The 21242-nt window shown below is 36.3% G+C and overlaps 1 protein-coding gene across 1 annotated transcript; it reads left to right on the forward strand.

Moving 5' to 3' along the window:
- The first annotated feature begins 18102 nt into the window (after positions 1-18102).
- Positions 18103-21203, forward strand: gbx2 (gastrulation brain homeobox 2). The gene is given in 2 exon segments (NM_152964.1): positions 18103-19025; positions 20029-21203. Coding segments are annotated over 2 exon segments (1029 nt in total). The 5' UTR covers positions 18103-18514; the 3' UTR covers positions 20547-21203.
- The last annotated feature ends 39 nt before the right edge of the window (positions 21204-21242 follow it).

The following is a 21242-nucleotide window of genomic DNA, read 5'->3' on the forward strand; positions in this document are numbered from 1 at the left end:
AACTAAAATATTTCAGGAAAATATTACATAAAAGCAGATATATAACTTTGAACAAACATTATTTAAAATGTTCAAGAAAAATTCATTTGGAACTTTGAGAGAAATTCAGAAGTCTAAAATGAGCTTAGAGAGATAAAATCATCCACAAACAATGCAAAATCATTATGAAAGAGCAGCAAAATCGCGTCTGCTGTCTAAGCATTAAGACACGAATCATGCCAGTTGTGAGGATGAGAGAGAACCGACTCCTTAGGTATTTGAGAGATAATCATTACTCATTTAAGGAGTTACCTGGGGAGGAGAGCAGACTGGTTACACGTTTGTAAATACTTTAAAAGGTCAGCTAACGTCTGTATGATGGAGCTCTGCTAGCGGCTCAGTCCCACAGTGAGAGTGACAGGACAGGCCGTGCTGCTGAAAGGGGCTGTTTAACCAGGTGAGTGAGCAATTATAGACCAGGTGTGCTTCATCTCAATTACACTGCTGTCCAGTCACATAATGAGCAAGCAGCCTGCCCCGGTCAGAAGCTCCAGCAGGAGAATCTGCAAAATCACAGGCCACTGCTGCCGCCTCTCTGGATGGGGTGGAGAAAAGCACTAACTTGACTCTTTTATGCCCTTGAGAAACAGAAGTGCAAGTGATTATCCACATAACTCATTATTCAGTTGTAGAAAATTATTTTTTTTATATACCATTATTTTCACTTTTTGCATATTGCACTTTTCAAAGAACCAATCGCGGCTGTGAATAAAAAATTTTGAGTGAAAACTTTGCCATCGCAGTATGGCTCACCGGCCACATTATTAGGTACACCTTACTAGTAGCGGGTTGGACACCCTTTTGCGTTCAGAACTGCTTTAATCCTTCATGGCATAGATTCAACAAGGTTCTGGAAACATTGCTCAGAGATTTTGCTCCATATTGACATGATAGCATCATTCAGTTTCTGCAGATTTGTTGGCTGCACATCCATGATGTGAATCTCCCAATCCACCACATCCCAAAGGTGCTCTATTGGATTGAGATCTGGTGACTGTGGAGGCCATTTAAGTCAGTGAACTCATTTTCATGTTCAAGAAACCAGTCTGAGATGACACTTTATGACATGGCATGTTATCTTGCTGGAAGTAGCCATCGGAAGATGGGTACACTGTGGTCATAAAGCGATGGACATGGTCAGCAACAATAGTCAGATGGTGTTGACACAATGCTCAATTGGTACTAATGGGCCCAAAGTGTCCCAAGAAAATGTTCCTGTTTTCAGTTTCCTGTTCTTCCCATAGTACTGGCACCCGATGTGATTTGCTTTAAGGTTCTATGAGTTGTGCGTCATTATAACAAATGTTTATTTGAGTTACTGTTGCCTTTCTATCAGCTGGAACCAGTCAATCAACCTTTTGAGACATTTCTGTTTAAAGAAAAGCATATATTTAAAACTTCAACACATCTGATCATGAATTATTCAAACTTTGTGCCATATACCAAATTAAAGCTCAGATACTCCCATTTTTTATGTTCTATGACATATTTGACATAATTCTTAAAGTTTTGTATAAAAGGAATATTTGTTATGATGTAATGGTTTAAAAAGCATTAAAAAATCAAATATCAGTAGAAAATTCTAAAAAATCTGTAAAATAATATACTATAATATACTAATGAATATAAGTTTAAACTCTCAACCTCTTTCTGGGTTATGAGACAATAATGACGTGATATTTATGATAGTTACAGTATGCCAGGGTTCTGGAAAACCTGGAAAAGTCATGGGATTTTGACAAGGCATTGTCCAGGCCTGGAAAAGTTTTGGAAAAATAAATAAACTCAAAATGTTTTGGAAAAGTCATGGAAAGTTGATTTTTTAGATTATCAATTTAAGATGATAATATTGGGTAAATTTCAAATACAATTGCGATGTCTATACCTTCAGGTGACATTCTCTGTGTGAGACAATAAGCAACTTGCAGTTTCAGCTTCACTTCTCTTTCACTTGCATTCATCGTAATTCAAGATACATTTGAGTGTGATGTCCAGAAACAATCTCATCTATCAGAATATCCAGAAACAATCAAACTACAGGGATAAGACAACGTGGGTGTTAAAGGCTAATTTGTGCTAATTCAATAAGTCTTGTGAAGACACAAGCCAACATTTCTAAAAAATTTCACACAAGATATTTTCTAAAAACTATTTTACAGGTATAAAATAAACATAAACTACATAGATTGTCACTTTTTTTTTTGATATGCTATAATAAATTTGAACATACATTTTTTTCTTATTTACCACATGAACGTTACGACATTATATGAAACATTAAGTCATGAATATTTACCTAAAAGTTTTGAAAATTTCATGGAAAAGTCCTGGACTTTTAGTAGTAAATATGTGAACCCTGGTATGCTTTAGCATTTAATAAAGAGTTACACACATATACTAGGCCACAGGTGTCAAACTTTGTTCCAAACTTGATTCCAGGTGTCGTTCCTGGAGGGCCGCAACTCCATACAGTTCTTTTCCAACCCTAATTAAACAGACCTGATCAAACTAATTGAATGCTTTAGGCTTGTTTGATACCTACAGATAGGTGTGTTGAAGCAGGGCTGGAACTAAACTCTGCAGGGCTGCAACCCTCCAGGAATTGAGTTTGACACCCCGGCACTAGGCCTATGATAGCTAGACTTTAATATGGTCTTAAACACTATGATAGTTTTACTATAAATTACTATAGTATTTTTATTTGCAAGCGTTACATTTATTGTATACAAAGACAATCAAATAATATTAATAAATAAATAAATAAGAAAGGCTTTCCTTCAAATTCCTCCCCAGCTCCATCAAAAAATTATTCTACAGAATGAAATATATTTAGTTTTATGTAATTATGGTTACTACTATGGATTAATCACATTTTTTTTATCAAAGTGTTGTGCTTACATGATATAAAGTTAAATCAAAATAATGCCAAAATTTCATTATAATCGTATTATGATTGTGTTTATAAAAATACTCATAGAATGAGATGACATGCTGATTGGCTAAAGTTATAAGACAAATGAGATCAAATAATGTTGCAATGATTATATAAGGCTTTTCAACATCCATTAAAAATGTCTGTAACTCCAACCAATAAAAATCTGGATCTCTGGTATGGTGGGTGGGGATGATGACTAAAGATGATGTTTAAAAAATTCAATTCTGAGGCATATTTCATTGGATAGACCAGCCTTCACTGTTGTCAAGCACCTGAAACTTGAACTGTTCTCCTGGAGAAAATAGACCCTTGCAATTTATATGTCATTGTTAAACACATTTTCCATATCACCATGCAGCTCTATCCTGGGGGTCCAGAAGGATCAACACCATTCATGAACATATATTTTATTTTAAAATAGAATGCTCAAGGACAACTGTTAACATAAGGAATGTGGATGGTTGCATAATCCTGATCTGAGTGGCATATTGGCCCTCTGAATGTATTCCACCCCTGCGCTCCCTCATGATCAAGACCAACGCTCATAACCTTGAGGATTTGTTATTATGATCATGGAAACATTATAGAGCCCAATCTGACACAGTGACCTTGCCAACCACAGCCATTCAGAATCCACACCCCCTTGTCATCAGAGCCACATTAGAAAAGCCCATAACAATCCCTTTCTGCTCACTCACACACACACACACACACACACACACACACACACACACACACACACACACACACACACACACACACACACACACACACATATTTTCATACTTTATGTTTCCAAGCAACACATGTAACTCACTGCAATAAGATGTGATAAAGGAATTACGCATGTCCTCAAAAAGAAGAAACAGCGTTCTTTATGGAGTTTTCATTTTATAACAGCATGAGAGCAAGTGAGAAGATTCATCCATTATGTTTTAGTTGCTAAAAATGCCAGGATGGCCAGCCTTGCACTGAATCTGTGGACATAGAAAATCAAGCAATTTTCTACAGACCTACTCATTCATTTGCTCACTTTTACAGTGCATCCTTCTCACTTATAAAATTTAGCATATTAATAATTTGGCAAAATCTTTAAATTCCCTTAATTAAAAAAAATAAAACAGAAAACAGGAAATAAAAAACAAACATGGTGGACTAGAACATTAAACTCAGAACTTAGCCACCAGTGAACAATTCACATTAATATGTATTGAGAAACCTATTTTACAGGGGATAAAATAGAAAGAAAGAAAGAAAGAAAGAAAGAAAGAAAGAAAGAAGCTCCGAAATTAAAGAAAGAAAGCTCCTTTAAATGTATTTTACTTTAGTTTATAAGTGCCTGGCTGGTTTGATACTTTTTTTTTTTAATAATTCATTCAGTGTCTTGAAATGTTAAGTCTGTGCTTTACCATTAAGGTTAAAAATCATAGGCAGAACAAAAAAAAAAACAATATTTTTGTTAGTTATGTGCCTGTGCAGGTTCAAACGCTTAATACAGAAATACATAAATAAAAAAAGATTAAAATGTTAAAAAAAACTATTATTTACTACATAGATATTAAATGTCTGGGGGGCTTTTTTCAGTTAATTCATAACAATTTGCATTTTCATTATAATGTTATTATAATTAGCAGTATTATTTATTATTTGCATATTTATATTTGTTTGAATAAAAATAAGTTTAGATTTCTCCATCCGTTGGGCTTTGGAGACGTGCCATATGAGGCATAAGAATAAGAAGTGTGTTTTGATATAACTTTTGACCACACTTCGTTATTATTGTTAATTTATTAGTTTGCTGGAAATTAGAACTGATTTTAGAGATAGTTTTGAAACAAATCTTTGTGATTAACAGACAAAGTTAAATATGTAGGCTAATGGATGTTTTCAGTGAAGTGCAGGAAACATTGTTTCCTTATCCAAGAAAGTACAGGAATAAAATAAAGAGTAAAGAGAAAGATGATGAATGGAGGAGGCTCATTCTTTATCCTTATGCTGCAGATGGTCTGTTTAACTGTGTTCTCGCTAGCTTTCAGTTTTTCCACTCACAAAGTCGGCTACATAAATAGCAAATGTGACATGGCACGACACAACTGACTCTTAAATGGAATGACAGATGAGACTCTGATTGGTTTATTGCATGTAATGCTCAAAACACACCCATAACTCATTAAGAGAGTAAGCACAACCTTGTTAGACCACATAGAGCATATTTTTCGATCCTTAAAATAGTAAAAGTGGATTTGTACGCGGTCTTAAAGGGCACCTATGGTGAAAAATCTACTTTTCAAGCATATTGGACAGACATTTGTGTAGGTATAGTGTATAGACCGTCATATTAACACACCCAGTCCTTTTTTTTTTTCAATTTAATAACATAAAAACGGTGGACCAATTGGAGCGGTTATTAGATTGACCGCAACTTGACGTAGGAGTGTGGTCCCCCCGCCCACCGAATTGATTGACAGGTATGCGTCACCATATCCTCAGTTTGTTGTTTCACGTCAACTATTTTCAGCGTGTGAGTCAAAGCGATGTCACTAAAGGAACACCCTTGCTTTACTTTTAGATGCAAGGTTCATTGGGCTCAACACAAGATCAGCATTCATCACATGATCGGAATTATTGTTTGTAACTTAGTTTGTTTGTAGGTGGGTTTGCAAACTAGTGTACTTTTCATTGTGTCTATCTTTTCAACTTCAGCCGATTGCATTACTCAAGGTTACAGAAGCTCCCTGTGAGTGTGATTTTATCAATGTGCAGCTGTAAAGTGCGAGCGCCTTTGCCTCACGTGAGTGTCGCTCCATGGGAAATAAAATAACAAACTAGCCTGCAGGTCACACACCAGAAGCGCCGCTCGGCGACTTGCAGCATCGCTCCACGCAGCACCATGAGTACTGATCCTCTCATGCTGCTTCTCTCTGTCTGCCTGTTTGTTGCCAATTACAGAGCGGGCGAGCTCTTGGCTCCGTCCCCTTGTTATGTTGGACGGGAAGTTGAAACTAATTTTCATGTGAAGCAACATACCCCTAAAACAGCGAGCTGAGTACACGCCCCTAAATTACACTTTTTAACACATTATAATAAAAACATCTGAAATGTGAATTTAAGCTGAATTTACACTGGTAGCAAAATCTGATGGGTAGCATATTGCGTCTTCTAAATGTGCTACCTACTTTTTGAATGGGAGGTAGGACAATCTGACAAAGTAGGACAAATCACCGCATCTAGAGTTCACCAACTGTAAATTAAACTAGGAATTGTAAATGAATTGTAATTTTGTTGTTTGAAAGCTATGTAAATGGAAAAGAGAACTACTCTCTAGGAATGAGATATAAAAAATACCTCTTTGTCATTATAAGTCAGGACACACAAACCTTGGTCATCACACTTGTCATTGAAACGTGAAATACTTTGACTTAAAGACTTTGACTTACTGTAAGTTCATCCAACATTAATGAGAAGTAAATCACTTCTGTTATTTATTTACTTATTCATTGCTTTTACTAACACTTTATAATTAAAACATTATGCCATATTTGTTTTTAAGATTTCCTATGCTTAATATTATTCCTTTAGCAATGGATTACAGTAATTGTGATTTCAGGACAGTTGTATTACACTAACAAGCTACACTTAAAAAAAAAAACTGTACTAACGCAGAAACTAAAAACATGCTCTTCACGTTACTGCACAAAAAAATAAAGAATAAAAAGCACCCCTCTACTAACCCTTGCGAACATACATACATATAAAAGTGGTAAATCATTTCATGTCTTTTCTGACATATTCCGTTCAATCGTGAGCTTAAGCAGTGAGAAAGGTCTTGGTACTGTAAACTTATACAGAACTAATTAGCAAAGAAAGACTCATTAAAGCTCTGGAGGTCTGAGAAAACTGGCCCTCTCTCATCGTAATGATGTTGGATCCACTACCAGCCTTCAAGACACTTTAGACTTTATCAAACAGATACCTATACTGGGTTAACTCCACAGTTGACTCTTTTTCTCTCTTTCATTCTTTCTTATACTGACTATCTCTGCCACATTTTTGTTGTCTATGTTATTTAGAGAAGAATAAATCTCTTTTTTTCTGACGGGTAAAGGTGGATTCACAGGTCAAGTGTTTTTTTTTTTTATTCTTCACATCTTCCACTGATGAGGCTGAACTAAATTGTGTCAGTAAGGTTGTTCTTAAATCCATCAAAGCTGAATTTCAGAGCTGTCAAAAGCAGCAATTCGTGAAGCTGCCATTATTCAGAGTCTGCAACAAGACAGGAAATCAATTTTAACCATGTTCTTAAAGACTACGTTTATTTTCACGCATAGACAAGCTTTAAAGTTTATATTTTACACAGAAGCGGAAATCATCGTGCAGGTCGGTTATAAATGACCAGTGTGTTCTAATCGAGTTGTTCTCACGTGTTAAACACATAACTTCATGTATCGTCTAGCCGAGCAATAACAAGACAATCGCTGTCTGTGTAGCTGCTAATGAGAATGGAACTGACTGCTCTTTAACTTAGAGAGGAAACCAATTGAGTCTGTTCTAACCCAATTGTTGCGTCAGAATGCGGCTTTAAATCTGTTGAATGACATGTATTTATAAAGGATATTATGTGAGTTGTAATTGAATAAATGTGCTTTGGGACTTGTCGGAGATGCGTTTGAGGTAGATTTAAAAAGCAAATTTAATTTCGAAACGTTTATTGGGAGCAGAGTACACAGGGGCTGTTACCGTCTGGACAGCTGATCTCGTGGATGTCCCGGTAGTTTAATTCAGCTTGTTAACAACGCAAAATTGATGTCTAGTCATGGAGCACGGTGTCTGTTTCTGAAGGTCTGTAGAGAGTGAATGCTGCTGATGCTTTTGAAAAGACTATAATTAGCCAGGGCACATCTGGATTTTCCTTTTATGGCCGTTTAGAAGCTGCTTTGTGATTGACATGTCTGGTAGTTTTGCGTAGAGTTGATGGTGGGGGCAAGACAATTGAGGATATTTAATGCGTTTTTTGAAAGTTCTCGTTTCTGTTCATAATCTTAATTCCTCACAGTTCTGTTAAATGTTTAAATCGTGTTTATGTGAGAGTTTGTGTAAGCTGCTGACGCGTGACTTTGTGTATAAGTTAATTTGATTATTTTCCTTATAACTGGACGTACTTTCCGTAAAATAATTTACTCAGAAAATGATAACCCATCTACACGTTTAGCATGGATTACCACACTGTCCGAAAGTTTGCAGTCAGTATGTAGTTTTACTCAATACCTGCAGACGGCGCTGTGGATTAATGTGACTGTTTGGAACGTGCATGCAAGTTCTTATTAAGGGAGAAGGCCCGTGTTTTATTTTGTTACTTTGTAACACACTGTCTCTTTTATATTTCATATTGTCAACTCGTTAAACAGTTTCAAATTGTCTTCAAACTGTGTAATTTGTTAATACATCCTACTGAGTTTAGCCAATTTAATTCCAATATTTTTGGATCCAATTAGTTGAATCCCAAGAAAAAATTAGTAATGACTTTTGAGTTTTATGTGAAGGTGTTAACATTTTTTATGTGAAAAACGTGCATGCTAAAAATTGCATAGTGAAATAAAATTTAGCATGCTGTAAAATAGTATGCCTAAAATTTCCATTAAATTATGAGATTTAAATACTGTATTTTAGTGACATTTTAAGCACTATTTTTAAGTGGATTAGCTTGTTGGGTGGCATAACAACACTTTTAATATGCCAAAATATTTTCTAAAGATTTAAAATAAAGAAATATAAATAAATACTTATTTTTAAAATACAAATTTATTGCATCATATTACATGATTAGAAAAAAAAATAAAAATCTGGTAAAGTTTTAAATTAAAAATTAGCCTATTGTTATTTATTAGGCAAATAACAAACTGTCCAGCACATTCTATCTTCCAAGAATTTTTCTATTTAAATAAAAATAAGTAACATAGAGCTTCACAATTTGTTTAGCCTCTCTTAAAAAAAGTACATTTGTAAATTCATGGATAACAACATTAGCCAAATTAGTAAATTCATTTTAAGATGGGACCCTTTTGGTGCTTCACACATTTTTTTTCTTTTTTCTTTTTTTTTTTTCTTGAACAGCTAGATGTTGGACTCATGAAAAATAATTGTTTGCATTGGTCAAAACTTGATTATCTGAAGTCACATGGAAGTCAATGGGCTATTTTCACAATTTATGATGGCATAGCAGTCAAAATAGGAAAATTGAGCTCATGTATGAGACAAATTCTGGACTTTTGTCAGTGATGGGTGGGTCTTTCAAACATATGTTTTTATGTTCATTATAGCTTCTTAAATTAATCATGTTTCAAATTTATTTTTATTATTATACAAGCTGTTTTAAGTCTGTAAGTTAATGTAAGTATAAATGAAGATTATTTAGATTTAACTTAAAACATTTAAGGCACCTAGTATTATTATTATTTTTTTTTACATTGTACATAATACGTACCAAATGCCTCAGTTATCTTTTATGCTAACTTTATAGCTTATTATTTATACTTTACAAACATTTTGATCTGGAGTTTTCATGCATCTCTAATCTTCCTGTTTAAATTGAACTACTCTGGTCATGTGACAATTTGCACTAACCATGTGACACTGCACATATTTAATTTAGACCGATGATTTTCCCATATGTTTGTAGAAAATGCAATGAAATAATGTAAGGTTTTTACAGCTTTAGAAGTAAAACGTATTTCTAAAATAGAAATGGAACGTATTTCTAAATAACAGTGACCAATGGGTTTAGTTTTGTTATGTGCCAGAATTTATTTTGGTCACTGTTGACAAATTTACTGTTTATTGTCAGTTTTCTCTAACTATCTCCCTTGTTTATTTTATTTTAAGGTGTTTAATACATGATTGAAATTCAACAACAAATTCAATTAAACACTAAATTAAAACAATTATATAAAAGACTGATAACTAAAAACATAACGGATTTAATATCCACTGTGACATTTCTTTTTCTTTCTTTCTTTCTTTCTTTCTTTCTTTCTTTCTTTCTTTCTTTCTTTCTTTCTTTCTTTCTTTCTTTCTTTCTTTCTTTCTTTCTTTCTTTCTTTCTTTCTTTACAGATCAAATTGTTAATTTGAAGTTTTACAAGATTCTTTTATTTTTAGTGTAGATAAAATACTTTACCAGATACTTTTGCATAAAGATAACCAACTTAGCATAAGATTCAATGTTATTTATAAATATTGGAACGCTTATAATAAAATAATCAGCTGAAATATGTATAATTTAACCAATTTATTTATTATTTACTTATGTAAATGAGTGTAAAATTATATTTATTCAGTTTTTACATTAATTGTAGCATAAATATTTTAAGATCTTTAAGCTACAATTTGTAAAGTAATATTTTCTGTCTTTTAGTGGATGTATTAGGCTATATCTAACTGAACTTAGACTTAAAACCTTAAATAAAAGTAGGTATTTTTTTAATTTCATGTATCTTGTGTATTTTATTTTATTTTACAAAATTCTGCACAAAAATAGCAAAAATGGTCTGCAGATTCTTTCTAGCTCTGCTTCTGTCTAATTATTAGTTGTTTCCTGAGTCTAGTAACTGAGCTGACATGTTTATGGTGGTCTTTTATAGACGCACTTAGTAGCAGTATTGATTTCCTTGAGCTGTACAGCACGGCATGTGTGAGCTGAGTTTAGCAGACTGATGGTGACAGTATGAGAATGTTGCTTTTGAGGATTTGTAAAGCCATTCTCTAGCGCTTTGTGCAGTTGGACAGAGCTGCGGTGTGTGTGGGGTGCTAATCCTGTGCTATCATTGTGCTTGCCCCTGTTGTTCATCTGTCTTGAACGTGCCCTGGGGGTGCAAAGCACTGATGCCTCACCTCATTTCCTCGCTTTAATAAAGCAAGATGAATTGAACCATGCCACACACTTGTGTCGTGGTGTGATCCCTTTAATGTGGGGCATTTTAAAAATGAAACGATGTCTTGAATTGTGTTTTATTATGAAAACTGTGTTGAGTTCTGTAATGCATTTATATACTAAGCTTAACTGGGTTCCTGACAAACAAGTAAATCCAAATACCATGATTAAGCAGCAGTAAAAAAATGACTAGTGTAGTTAAGACACTAACATGTAGGCATGAAATGATAATCGCTTTGAAGGTGTACCACGGTTTGGAAAAGTCAAGGTTTTAAAAGCGTCAACATTTCTGCAATATGTTTTTTTTAAACAAATGAAGACAGCAGAATCAATACTTAATTTAGCCTGACATGTTTACTGTTCTAAAATATTTTAAATGTTTCTCAAAATAAAATATATTGTGCTAAAAAGGGAAAAAAGTTTTGTTTTTTTACCCCAGACATTTAATAAGAATATATTTTAGACCAGTAATCACAATACAGGGAAACTGTGATATTTTTATCCAAGGTTATCATACCGTTAGAATCTTATACTACCCCATACCCACTAACATGGCACTTGCCAGGCAGTATTTGGGTTATTAATGACAGTTTACACTTCAATGGAAATTTGTCACACATTTTTATTGACTTTAAACAATCTATTTACCATGAAAATACCACTTAAGTGTGCATATAGAGAGTACAGCTTAGTGACTGTAATTCATAATACACTTAAAAACAAACATTTCTTGACATGACATTTTTGCTTAGCGTTAAAACTGTTTTATTTATTAAATTATACAAATAAATATACAAGTTAAGTGGGTCTAACTAGGTCATGTTAATTTCCTGGCATTTTATATAATTTTGCACTATTCTACATTTTTATTTAATATTTTATATAATAAACAATTAAGTGGTTAAAAACATTAGGGTCATACATTATATTAAAGTATATTATCTCCATAATAAGTAAGTCCAAAATAGCAATAAGTGTATTATTATTAATTGTATTATTATTATTATTATTATTATTATTATTAGGGACATTCTACCAAAAATGTACATTTTCTATCCCTTAAATAAACATAAATTTAGTGAATAAAAAGTATTTCATCCCAAAAATGTCTAAAATGGACTGATGGTTGATTTCTGTCAGTTGTTCTGTAAAGGAATATGACATTCATTTGGTTCTCAGATTTTTTTCTTTATTAAAAACACTTTACAAATGTACAAACCCTGTCGATGTCCTCCTCAGCCCAATTGAACCTACAGTTTCAATAGTTTTTTTTATGCTACTGTTATTTAGAAGAAAGGTAGGTAGTGCTGTGAGGCGACAGCACTACCTAGTGCTGTACCTAATTATTATTATTATTCATTCATTCATTTTCTTGTTGGCTTAGTCACTTTATTAATCCGGGGTCGCCACAGCGGAATGAACCGCCAACCTACCCAGCAAGTTTTTACGCAGCGGATGCCCTTCCAGCCGTAACCCATCTCTGGAAAACATCCACACACACACTCATACACTACGGACAATTTAGCCAACCCAATTCACCTGTACCGCATGTCTTTGGACTGTGGGGGAAACCGGAGCACCCGGAGGAAACCCACGCGAACGCATGGAGAACATGCAAACTCCACACAGAAACGCCAACTGAGCCAAGGTTCGAACCTAGCAACCCAGCGACCTTCTTGCTGTGAGGCGACAGCACTACCTACTGCACCACTGCCTCGCCTATTATTATTATTTTATTTTTTTAATTATTATTATTATTATTTAGATTTTTAAATTAAGTTATTAAGTGGGGCGAAGCAGTGGCGCAGTAGGTCATGCTGTTGCCTCACAGCAAGAAGGTCACTGGTCACTCGCTGGTTCGAGCCTCGGCTCAGTTGGCGTTTCTGTGTGGAGTTTGCATGTTCTCCATGCGTTCGCGTGGGTTTCCTCCGGGTGCTCCATTTTCCCCCACAGTCCAAAGACATGTGGTACAGGTGAATTGGGTAGGCTAAATTGTCCGTAGTGTATGAGTGTGTGTGTGAATGTGTGTGTGGATGTTTCCCAGAGATGGTTTGCGGCTGGAAGGGCATCCACTGTGTTAAAACTTGCTGGATAAGTTGGCGGGCCAAGAAAATTAACGAATTAATGAAGTTATTAAGTGTTTCTGTATATTTTGCTAATAAGACATCATTATTTTGAGGGGACAAAACACAATGTTAATGATCACTTTTAGTTTTACTAAAATCAATGGTTCATTGGTGACTTTTAAATAGGTGAAAATGCTTTTAGTTAAATGGGACCTTAAATGTGGCCAGAAAAAACATACCCTTAAATGCTTTTTCTACAGAGGTGAAAACCTGTAGCGCAGCTATACGTAATTGTTTTCTATAATTGGAAAGGAATAGATCTACAGTGAAGGATGTGCAGAGTGTGCTCACAGCAATCGCCACAGAGAGCCATTAGGGAAATACCAACAGTGAGTTTCTGTACTGTGCTGAAAGCAAAATATATTGTTCTTTTTAACAGCCGAGACATTGTGAAATGCCGCAAAAAACACTAATTGGAAACAACTCTTGCACTAGATCAGAGATGCCCAAATTAGCAAAATGCCCAGATTCAAGCCTCGGCTGGGTCAATTGCTGTTTCTGTGTGGAGTTTGCATGTTCTCCCTGCGTTCGCTTGGGTTTCTTCCAGGTGCTGTGGTTTCCCCCCACAGTCCAAAGACATGCGGTACAGGTGAACGGGGTTGGCTAAATTGTCTGTAGTGTATGAATATGTGTGTGTGGATGTTTCCCAGAGATGAGTTGCAGCTGGAAGGGCATCCGCTGCGTAAAAATGTGCTGGATAAGTTGGCCGTTCATTCCCCTGTGGGGACCCTAGATTAATGAAGGGACTAAGGCGACAAGAAAATGAATGAATGAATTTAGTTTAATACGTACATACTGTCATTCAAAAGATAGGGGACAATGCAGCAGATTTGGCTTGACTGGTATATGCTGCATTGGACATCACTGTGTGATAAATGTGATTGCTTACAGTGTTTTATTTGCAATAAGTTATAATTTTTAAAAGCTATCCTGCATTAGTTAATATGATTGAAAGTAATGTTTTCTATTTATTTTTAAATAGCATTAAAAAAATAGGAAATTACCCATGACGATTTTAATGTAAAATAGTTTGGTATATTTATCTTCGGCCCACAGCTCTCTTTGAAATTTAGTTTTGGCCCTTCATACGTTAAAGTTTTGCCACTAGATGTTTAGAATATACTTAAGTTAAAGAAACAGTTGACCCAATAATGAAAACGTACTCATTAATTACTCTTCTCTCAAAACCAAAATCATGACATTTGTTGTTTGTTTGTTATTATTTGTTGTTGTTTGTTATTATTTAAAATGAGCTAAAAAACACAATTCTTGAGTTTGTTTTGGGACAACTTAATTGATTTGTCTTCAACCCACTTAAATTTGCAATAACTAATAGGTTGACTTAATTCCTTCATATTTTCTCAACACAAATCGATTGTGTGGAACCCATCATTTTTTAAAGTGTTGACTTGTAACTAACTTGTTTGAGTTTCTTACTTCTGTTGAACACAAAAGAAGATATTTTGAAAAATCTTGGAAAGTGGTAACCACTGATCTCCATACACTTAAAACCCAAAAGGTTAAGTTAACTCAACTTTGAGGAAACTGATCGCAACAAACCGTTTAAGTTCAAAAACTAATCCTAATGAGTACTGTGAACTTAATCCATTTGAGTACACGAAACAATTTGAGCAAAGTAAAACCCAATAAATGAAGAGAACTTAAACCAACAGAGTACTGCAAAACCCAATAAGTTAAGGCAACTCAAACCATTTAAGGAAACCGATTGCAAGTACAGTGAACTTACTGTACTTCATTTAAGTTGAAGTAATGAAGTAATTAACTCCTTCAACACTGTTTAAAACTCTTTTTAAGTGAGTAAAATTAACTTTCAGTACATTTTGAGTTAACTATGCTCATTTCATTTTATAAAGTTGACTGTTGGGTTTTACAGTAGTATTTCCAATATTGTTCAAAATATATTCCTTTGAGTTTAAGAAAAAAGGTTTGCAACCACTGAAATGTACTGGGTAAAAAATGCTGGGTTTCACACAATTCCTTCATGTTGTTCCAACACAAATTGATTGTTAACTTAAATGCTTTGACAAATTTAAGAGGATTCAACATAAACAATTAAGTTAATCTCCCAAAAGCTTAAGAATTGTGTTGGTTCAACTCAAATTAAATATGTTTTTTAGAGAGTAAGTACACTTTCCTCATTTTATTTTTTGGGTGAACTGCCTCTTTAAGTCTGCACATAAAAAAGTATGCTTGTTTGTCAATTAAGTTACCAATATCAAATTCCTGGAGGAAGCTTTTATTCCTGCTGTAAGACTTCAGCGCATATAGGATACACGTCTAGACAATTATTTCCCAGTGAGCGTAAGGATGTAGAGCAGCTTTAAACTGGGTGGTTATTGACTGGTTTAGTGCGGAGCCCTGAGGACCGGTTGACTGAGATAGATCAATCTCTGTGTTAGTCCTGAGCCTGAGGGAGAACCAGCAGTCACGCATGACCAGCCCCTGAACAGCTCTGATCGGCTATCATCAGGGGATCGTTTAAAGGTTAATCAATTGATTTCAAAAAGATCTCCTAATTTGAAATCGAAGGTCAGGGTTTTAATAGCCATTTGTCTATGACCGAAACAATTTGCGAGCAAATTAAACATATATGTGAAAGTGTTGGAGCCCATGCCCTTTCCTAATGCGACTGGATCAGAGAGAGGGAAACAGCGACTCATGTTTTCATTGGGAGAGGCGAAGTGTGCCGAATAAATTATAGCTGACATTTGGATCTTGATGAAAAGGTTGAGCCTGAGACACAGTAACTAAATAATGTTGAATGGTCAAATGCTGCAGGCAACATTTCAAAATCCATTTCCCCAGCAAAACTGCATCGAGTAGCAATAAGAGGTCTTTAATTGGTTTGCCCACTGAGTAAACCTTTCTTAGAGATGCAGGGCATTTTCTCTGGGCCTCCATCTGTGTATACACTACACAATTAGACTCCCGTTTCAAGTGCAGAACTTGAATCATCTCAGCGCAATTGTCCCGTTCAGAACGCCTGTCAGTGTTTCGGGGCCTTTCTTAATTTAGCCCAGGGTAACGCTCCCCCTCGCTCCTACATAATGGATGATTCTGCACTCCACCATGCAGGAAAGGTTTAATTAAATCATATTCCAATCATAATCCATGTTGTTAATTAAACTGGATAATTTATAAGTACAAAAGAGGGTATTTATTAGCTGCTCAGCGGTGCCGGTTGAGTCGCGGCGTATTAGAACGCACCCCCATCCCCCATCCTCTGCCTGTACTATTGATGCCTTCACATGATTGATAACGGAACGGTGACTGCTGTACTATTTGTCTAATGGTGGTGCAATTAAATCCCCTTGTAAATGACCCATGCCTCATTTCATCCTAATCTATGGAATTTTGATTGAATTTGTCAGCGTTAATTGAAAAATACTGCTATTTAATGTCTGCATTGCGGTTGCGTATCAGCCTTGTCTTTAATGAGACTGTGTCCTTGTGACCCTGGGGAGGGGGTGAGTAAGGGGATTGCCCTTGATTTGGGATGGAGGCAGAGGTGGGAGTGAGGGGTCAAGGTTTTAGGGTGCAACAAGGGAAGGAAGGTCCCCAAAGATTAGGACTAATCACAGCACGGGAACTGAGAAAACGGGGGCATTGCTTATAATTATGTGGAGCAAATGATGCACACATGAGCAACATGGACACACATTTATTGATCAGCAATTCTGCTGAATTATTCATTATTTAATCCCCCTTCCCCCCTAAAACATTGATGATTTCATTATGATGTCTATGAATTTTACCTTTACTGATACATGATTGCATGTATGAATTGCACAGAGCACTGTGTGAATGAAGGCTCTTGACTGCTGATTCACAGGTATCTGAGGTGTCTGAAATGACATATGTGATGACTGACTGCTATAAAGGGCCGTGACTCATGTCATTATGAACAGCCTGTTATAGTGTCATCTGTGAGTTCTCAGTTACAGATTCAGTTAAACGTAGAAACCATATTTGCAATGCAAAAAGAGACATTTTCTGTGAGATTTATACCTCATCTTAATAAATTTACTGACTAGATAGTGAATTAAAATAATATTAAAACAAATACCAGTTTACAGTTGCAAGCAGTAAAAGGCATTTGTTTGTGTACAGTTAAATGACTGCACTGTAAAAAAATACTTTTGTGACAACATTTGTTTTAGTTAATTGTAATGTATGAAAATTAAGTTGGCACATGATTAACTTAGTTTAATAAGTTTCGCAAGCTGTTTTAAGTCAGTTCAATTTAATGTAAGTTGAAATGACTCATGGGGTTAATTTGATTCAACTTAAAAGTTTAAGGCAATCAGTATTTTTACAGTGTGGAAGTGGATGACAGCAGAAGTCTTACATTTAGAAGTTACAAATTGTCTTTCTATTAAGGTGGATTTTGAGTTCAGTAAAAATATCCCAGTCACACTTTAATTTAAGGTGTAAATCTTGCTATTAGCAAACCACGTTTAGCTCAACTATTAGTTTTCTGCTTATTAAAATAGTTATTAAGGTAGTAGTTGGGTTTATGTATTGAACAGGATTAGGGTTGTAGAATAGTATTATTCATTATAAATACTAATAAACATCTTAATAATAAGCAGATAATATGGCAGTGGTTAATAGAACTCAGTTAAAGTGTTATCAAAATTCTAAAGTAGGAATTTTAGATTTGCTTTTTTTTTTTTTTTGCTTTGTAATTTTTAAAAGATATTTACAAAATGACATGTTAGAGTATGCAAACACTCTGACCATACTGTACGTATGGTTTACATTATACAGATTGCATTAACACAACCATAATCCATCGCAGAGCCGAAAAATACGCATCAGATCACGTCTCACATGATTCTTGTTTTGACTGTTTGGGAATGTGAGACTGTGTTAGTGACGTTCTAATTTAAGAGACAGCAGCAGCGCTCGAGGCTCCGGCGCGTCAGGACAGCTTCACGTAACCGGAGGAGAGCAGACCAATAGCAGGCGCGGAGGCGCGGTGGGCGCGGCCAGAGCTCATGGTGGAGACGCTTAAACCGAAGGAGCGTAATTCAAACTCACACTTCAGTTGATGATCACAGCTGATGCTGCGAGGAGCAATTTATTGTGACTTCCATCAGGTCGAAATGAAACGCGGCCAAGCAGAAGGGACAAGGACGCTGAAATAACTCAAGGGAGGACGATAAAGCTCATGTGAGATGCTCGACCTTTTTCTCGCCCAGACTTTTCTCAGCCAGGGAGTTGTCTGTGTTTCAATGCACTTGTCTCGCTCTGTTCTTACGGCGAACTGGCTCTGAATCGAGGAAGAAGAAACAGATGCAACGGTTTTATGAACCGCACACACAGAATCGTTCAGAGGATTACCAAAAGCTCAGAGAGTGTCAGTGTATGACGCTGTCCAGCAGTGAGATTCCAATCTGAGAAGCGCAGTGGAGAAAGCTTCTCCCAGACTTCAGGACTTCAGAAATTGTCCACATTAGATCATATGAGTGCAGCTTTCAGCACACCGTTCATGATGATGCAGCGTCCGGTGGGAAGCACCACTGCATTCAGCATTGACTCGCTCATCGGCGGTCCGCCGCAGCCCAGTCCGGGACATTTCGTGTACACAGGTTATCCCATGTTCATGCCATACCGGTCAGTGGTGCTTCCTCCGCCGCCTCCTCCACCCCCTCCAACACTCCCCCAAAGCGCTCTCCCTACGACCCATCCGCACCACCCGATCCCGGGCTTACCCAGCAGCTTCTGCTCCAGCCTGGCGCAGGGCATGGCACTCACATCCACGCTAATGGCCACGTTACCCGGCGGCTTCTCCTCCTCGCCGTCCCAACAGCACCAAGACGCGGCGAGGAAGCTCGGCTCTCAGTCTATTCACGCCATGTTCGACAAATCTCAGGATATTCGTTTGGATGGAGAGGATGGGAAAACGTTTGCGACGAAAGATTCGACGAGCATTCCGTCCTTCCACGATTCGCAGTCCGTACACACCTCTACAGGTGAGACTAAACTCTGCACGCAATTGTTTTCACAGTGAATACTTTTATATTAAACTAACATAGACAACGGATTTTAAAAGTCTTTATAAATGAAATTTGTATGTTTAAAAACGCCATAAGTGAAACTGGCAGGTTACTGATTTATGCGTTCTCCAATTAAAAATAAAATGTTTTTAAAAGCTAATCTTAAAATAATTTAAATTATTTATTATTCAATATTCGTAACGTCTCGTGTTTGAAATAAATGGTTGGCTACTCTTAAACCGCTTTCTGTAAGCTAGAATACATTTTCCAACTTAAAAAATAATTTAGTTGCACCGAGGAGGGTCAAAAATGTAGGACAGAAATAATTATACAAATCCGTACAATAAGGAATTCAGTGTCAAACACGTAAATTAAAAGCCCCTATGAAGATTTTGAGGGAATAGTGCCTGAGGCCGAGCTGCCATCAGTGACTAAATTAGCTCGCTTTAATTGAGGGATTGGAAGGCCAGCGGTGTTCAAATGTCCATAAAACTGTAAGCAAAATTCACTGTCGCCTGGATCATTTATATGTATGCAGAGTGAAATAAATGTAGTCCTGGCCTGTGACTGCAACGTAGGCTAAAGAAATCGACATGATCTAAAGCTCACTTTTAGATTCAAGAAAAATAAGTTAAATTAAGTTTAGCCAAAATCTATATAAAAAGACGATCGCAAGAGATGTGGAACGGGGAACAATTTTAGATCAAGTTCAAGAAATCTTGTTTTGAGGTGTACAAACTACTTTCCTAAGGGATCCATCACCGTGCGTAATTGCGCGTAAAAGTGGCAGCAATAAACCGGACAAGCGTGTTGCGAGACAAGACGAGATTTATTCTTACACGAACACAACTTGTTTTTTATTGTTCACAATATTCAAAAATAAAATCATGTTTTAAATAATGTATTGTGTTTCATTCTACTTTACATTCTTCTTGGGAAAGAATTATAATTCTGCTTGTTTTTCCTCACTGTCATACAGTGCGAGGTCACAGCAAAGACGACTCGAAGGAGGATGATTGTCACAGGAAAGACGAGAGCTTCTCCATGGACAGTGATTTAGATTACAGCTCCGATGATAACGGGCCCGGGAACGCCATGTGTCAGAAAGAAGACGGAGACGGCAGCGGAGGTCTGGACGACGGCGTTCACGGTGGGAATGGGGCCGGGAACACCACATCCACTGGGAAAAATCGGAGAAGGAGGACCGCTTTTACGAGCGAGCAACTGTTGGAACTGGAGAAGGAGTTTCACTGTAAGAAATATCTGTCCCTCACAGAACGCTCGCAAATCGCGCACGCCTTAAAGCTCAGCGAGGTGCAGGTCAAGATCTGGTTTCAGAACCGGAGAGCCAAGTGGAAACGGGTCAAAGCGGGCAACGTCAACAGCAAAACCGGAGAGCCATCCAGAAACCCCAAAATTGTGGTGCCCATTCCGGTGCATGTTAGTCGGTTTGCGATACGCAGCCAACACCAACAGTTAGAACAGGCCCGACCTTGATACACAGGGCTTTAGTTTCCACAGGACAAATTGGAGACTTAAATCGGCCAATACTTAATATGACCAACCTTTTCTTGAGAGGAAACAAGTGACAGTTTGGCTGATAGTTTGTGCCATATATAAATATCATTTCCGTGGAAAAAGAAGCTCGAAAGAAAGCTTCAAACTAAGACCTCTTACTGGGAGAAAACTGCTGTTTTATTTCCGACTTTGGACCAAATCACGAACACATTTTAGTTATTGATATTCCACTGTGTATTTAAAAGAGATAATTGGTTTTACGTTTAGCTTTGTGTGACTGTCTAGTTCGTGTGTTTATTGGCAGAGATGAACATTATCCCAAAAGGAGCACTTCTGGTCTCTGCTGAAGCACATGATATAATTCAATTAATAGTCAAGTTAACACCATTCCCTCGGATTTAAAAAAACAACCTGTTTAAAAAAATGTGCTTTTCTTTTTATGGTCAAATCTATTATTTTAACGTTTTGCTTTGTTTTGTTTTCTTGCATTCGTTTCCCTTTTCTGTAACCATTTAAGACATCACGGGCACGCTGCTAATTTATTTAATATTGTGAGAAGAAAACCTGCTAACGTTTTATCATGAGTTTACTTCAGAATATTGTGTGGATTAAAGCTGGACCATAAACAATTGTAAAGAAATTTGTCTTTTTTTAAAATGCAACGCGCAAGTTTTT

This window comes from Danio rerio, chromosome 6, assembly GCF_049306965.1.
Source record: "Danio rerio strain Tuebingen ecotype United States chromosome 6, GRCz12tu, whole genome shotgun sequence".
Taxonomy (NCBI): Eukaryota; Metazoa; Chordata; class Actinopteri; order Cypriniformes; family Danionidae; genus Danio; species Danio rerio.